This window comes from Pinus tabuliformis, chromosome X, assembly GCF_031772625.1.
Source record: "Pinus tabuliformis cultivar Carrire ecotype Pingquan chromosome X, CPIR1, whole genome shotgun sequence".
In the NCBI taxonomy this organism is placed as follows: domain Eukaryota; kingdom Viridiplantae; phylum Streptophyta; class Pinopsida; order Pinales; family Pinaceae; genus Pinus; species Pinus tabuliformis.
In genome coordinates, this window is record NC_142308.1 from 273672332 (window position 1) to 273677117 (window position 4786).

At 33.7% G+C, this 4786-nt stretch overlaps 1 protein-coding gene across 1 annotated transcript; it reads left to right on the forward strand.

Annotated features, from left to right (window-relative positions):
- Nucleotides 1-245: 245 nt before the first annotated feature.
- Nucleotides 246-1657, forward strand: LOC149139453 (ABC transporter I family member 17-like). The gene is made up of 4 exons (XM_089446863.1): nt 246-437; nt 537-890; nt 967-1154; nt 1280-1657. The coding sequence occupies exons 1-4, from the start codon at nt 425-427 to the stop codon at nt 1532-1534; spliced, it is 810 nt and encodes a 269-aa protein (XP_089302989.1). The 5' UTR covers nt 246-424; the 3' UTR covers nt 1535-1657.
- Nucleotides 1658-4786: the final 3129 nt, after the last annotated feature.

Below are 4786 nucleotides of genomic sequence, written 5' to 3' on the forward strand. Positions count from 1 at the left end.
TAAATAAAAACTTAATAAAATACCGTAATTATTAATATTTAAATACTCCGTAAGTCCTACGAAATCAATGGCTAAACTGAGAATTCCAAATCGGATCTGAATCGAATTATAAAGGAAAGCCAATTCAGAGCGAAGCTATATGATACAACCGTATCCCACGCTGAATATACATGGATTAGAGAGTGACTTATGTAAGTGGGGTCGACATCAAAGTGAAGACTACTATAAGAACGTCAGCGTTCTAAAGATAAGTTCAGAGAATCTCTACATAATGTTAATAACATCTCTCGGATCACATGGGAAGAACGGTCGGGCTTTTACAGAGCTCGCTCTTCCACTGGTTTTACCCCAAATTGTTTCTTGAATCGCCGCTGACAGGTAGCTGATATTTTCATTGTGATTGGGTCGCACATCGATTCTATCAATGGAACTCAACGGTACGTATTATGCACACAGACTCTGTGTTTTTTGTACGCTTCTTCCTCATTATTGTCTTCTGATTATTATTATTATCTTTGGGGGTTTGGGCTGCAAAGAGTTGGGAGACGAGCAGCAGCTGCTGCGCGGCATCGATGAGGACGACCTGGAGGAGGGGTTTGTGGGCAATGGTGATCGCCATCCGAAGATAAGAGTCAAAAATCTTTGGAGGAAGACGGAGGAGGGGACGAGCCTTCTGTCGGGCGTGTCGGTGGACATATGGAAGGGGACGGTGGTGGGCGTAATAGGGCCCAGCGGAGGCGGAAAGTCGACATTCCTGAGGGCACTGAACAGACTATGGGAACCGCCCGCCGATTCCGTCTTCCTCGATAACCAGGACATCACTAAACTCGATGTGCTCGCCCTCCGACGCCGTGTGGGCATGCTCTTCCAGACGCCAGCCCTCTTCGAAGGTCGGTAATCATTTTGATGCGCAATTCTTGTTCAGCTTCATGAATTGTGTGGGGATATAATCTTTTTTATACACAGGAAGCGTTGCGGATAACATAAGGTACGGGCCGGCGCTCCGCGGGGAGAAATTGTCGGACGAGAAGGTGGTTGAGTATTTGAGCCTTGCGGATTTGGAATCCTCTCTGGCCGCCAGATCCGCCAGCAGTCTGTCCGTGGGGCAGGCACAGAGGGTGGCCTTGGCCAGAGCTCTCGCCAACGAGCCTGAGGTCGGTCTTGCTTTTTCTGAATTTGTTTAATGTTGTGGGGATTGGGGCTTTTTTACGGCGGAGGAAGAGGATTCTGTCGTCGTTTTCTTTTGTCGAAATTTGACTCTGGTTGTTGTGAGAAATAGGTGCTGCTGCTGGACGAGCCGACGAGCGCCCTGGATCCCATATCCACTGAGCGCATCGAGGAGTCGATTGGGAAGCTGAGAAGGGAGAAGGGTATGACCATTATCATGGTCTCCCACAGTGTCAAACAGATTCAAAGAATCGCCGACCTCGTCTTTCTGTTGGTGGATGGGCAGATTGTGGAGACTCTGAAACCCGACCAGCTCTGCAATGCAAAGCATCCCACGGCTCTCAAGTTCCTTGAATTGAGCTCTTGAATTTCACCATCACAAACAATGCAATTGAATGAATGAAATTTGATGAAATGAATTGTAAATTTGCAAACAATGCGATAGAATGAAATTTTATGAAATGAATTCCTCCACCTTAATTTTCTGTCAGTGCGTGTCGAGTGAGACAGCAATTGCAATTGTTATGCTTTTATGTGAAGTTTTAGTTGTGGCTTACTTGTTCTAGTTTTTAGTTTTTAGATGCTTAAAATTAAAATTAGGAGTTTAAATTTTGAATTATGAGCTTTTTGGATTTTTTTAAAGATATATTTATTTCTGTATTTAATACATTTAAAAAAACAAAAAATCACACTTTAATTAAAATAAAATAAAATTTATTCTAATGGAATTCTGACCAAAAATTTTAAAACATAAAAATTACTTCGATTCAATTTTAACCAAAAACTTAACTTTAAAACTTAAAAATAAATGAAAAATAATATAGAAAAAAAATAATAAACTTAATTAATTAATTATATATATATGCACAATAGAAAAATGTCATTAAATAATAAAATAAATAATTCAAAAACAAAAGTGAATATAATAAATATTAATAGAAAATAAAAGGTAAAGTTTTTCTTTTAATATGAGTAATAACATAATATGGTAATATTTTTTATAGGCTTTGTCATGAAATGGTTTTTTTTACAATATTTTTTTGTTAATTTTAATCGAAATCAGGCAGAAACTTGAGTTTAACTTGTTTATTATGTAGAATTAGAATACCATGCTGTTTTTCAAGATATTAAATCTATTTTTGCATTTAAAAACATATTTTAAATATATATAAAAAATCACATTCTTTCTTAAAATTATTTTACCAAATTCTAATAAAAAAATCTACTACGTCTATAAATTAAACTACACCATTTCTATATATTTATTATATTTACTTTTATTTTTAATTATTTAAATAAAATTTATTTTATATCAAAAATTTTCTATGGTTGATGATATATATATATATGTGGTTCTCGTCTAGTCTGTCCGCCGTGGCCTGACAGTCTCCAAGTGCGTGAGACACTCCAAGCGTGGTGTAATTGCTAGTTCTTATAATTTCGTGGGTGAATGCATGTGTCAGTGTGGGCATCAGAGCTAGTTGTCTCTTTGTGGACAATTGCATTTTTATCTATGTTTTGTTTAGAATGTAGGGAGGTAGCCAGGCCATATTTGCCTTTGATTCATATGTGTTTTGTTTTGAAGATTATTTTGTTTTGCGTGATCTAAATAGATTATTAAGAGGTTTTGTATTTTATTTATTTATTTATTTTTATGTTTATTTATTTTTATATTATTTGAATTATTTTTTTTAATATAAAGTTTTTAATAAAAAATTATTATTTCAATTATATAGTTAATATGGATTTGATATATTTATGATAATTTTTAATATATTTAAATATTTTTCATACAAGTTAATATGTTTTCAGAGAATAAAATATTTATAGAAGGAAAATTAAGCCCACTAACTACTCAAACTATTAATTTTTTTTAATGATAATTAAATTTAAAATATTTAATAATTTAAATTTACCAATTCAATAAGATTTAATTAAATGGTAAATTAAACTAATTAAAAAATAATAAAAAATCAAAATATAAAACATCTAAATTATATTCTCAAAAATGATATATCTATTAAAAATAATTAAAATTTTAAAATATTTAACACCATATTAATACCACCCATCAATGACTTGAGGTTTCATTAACTTCAATCCACTAAATTGGAGTTGACAAAACAATTTAACCATCAATAACACTTTCGTAATATTAATTTATCATCACTATTTATAATATAGATGGTAGGCATTTAATCTTTACATAATATTTTAGAATATTTTTAACAGCAGTTACAGATTAAAGGTTGAGATTTATTTCAAATGTAATTATGTTCTTTGTGTTTTTTCAATTAAATTGGTCAATTAAAAAATGTCATATGACCATGATATGAACCTCAGTTATGATTTTTGGATGTATGGTATTGATAAGGTATGATATTTTGAGATGTCATAGTTTAATGGGGCTTCAAATTTGCTCTAAAACCATGGAATAATTTTTTATAAATCTTAGTTACAATTGTCACACTTCAAGATTTTGAGTGCCCCACATTCTTTGATGGTGATGAAGCCAACTCCACTATCAAAAACACTATTCAAACTCTCATATGGTGAGAGTTTTTGAAAAAAAATTGGGATCCAAGTGATTTTTGACTGTCTAGAAAACTTTACCATCTCTTTGTGAAAAAACCTATTTATAAGTTAAGAATCTCCATATTCTACAGAGAATGATATATATATATATATATATATATATATATATATATATATCAACTACTACAGGGAATTGTGATTTATATAATTATTGGAAAACAAAAATTCCCATCAAAATCATCTTTTTTTTTGTTGGTATGGAAAAACAAAAATCTCACATGGGAAAATCTCCAAAAGAGACATTGGCATGGACCAGGTATCTGTGTGATATGCAGGAATGCAGAGGAGAACGGTCACATGTTTCTAGAATGCCTTGGTATGGAAAAACAAAAACCTCACATGGGAAAATCTCCAAAAGAGACATTGGCATGGACCAGATATCTGTGTGATATGCAGTATTGCAGAGGAGAACAACGGTCACATGTTTCTAAAATGCCCCAACACTGTACAAGTATGGAATAAACTGGCTATTTCTATTGCCTTTCCTTGTAACCGTTTTGACAACATTACGACATGTCTGCATTGGTGGAGTCGACAAAAATCCCCATGGAGGATTATCCCCCCAATTCTCTTCTGGGAGATATGGAGATGACGCAACAAATATATTTTTGAAAACTCAAGGGACAACTTTATGCAGGTATTTGATCGCATCGTTTCTTGTTACTCTATTTTAATATCACTCAACAATGGGCCTAAGAAATACCTTCACAATCTGTCGGGCCCACGATGGAGTATCTGGTTGGTTTCTTTGACGGGGCGGCATAGAGAAACAAATGTGGATGTGGTTTCTGGATAGCTATTACACAAGATCAAGAATTTTGGGTACATTAGAGTGCGAGCAATGGCACGAACACAAGGGCTAAAGCGATGACCCTCTGGGGCCTTTTATGGTTCACACATTTCCTCAACATCCCTGTTATACACATATTTGGGGATTCAAAGATTATCATTTTTTGTATAATCATTGTTTTCTCTTTTGATACTCTTTTTGATTTATTTTCTTTGTGTTACTAGGTGATAAACT

What these genes read in the sequence shown, in the direction of transcription:
- LOC149139453 (XM_089446863.1), top strand. An exon ending in GACGCCAGCCCTCTTCGAAG is followed by an intron (nt 891 to 966) that starts GTCGGTAATCAT and finishes TTTTATACACAG; the next exon opens with GAAGCGTTGCGGATAACATA. An exon ending in CTCTCGCCAACGAGCCTGAG is followed by an intron (nt 1,155 to 1,279) that starts GTCGGTCTTGCT and finishes TGTGAGAAATAG; the next exon opens with GTGCTGCTGCTGGACGAGCC.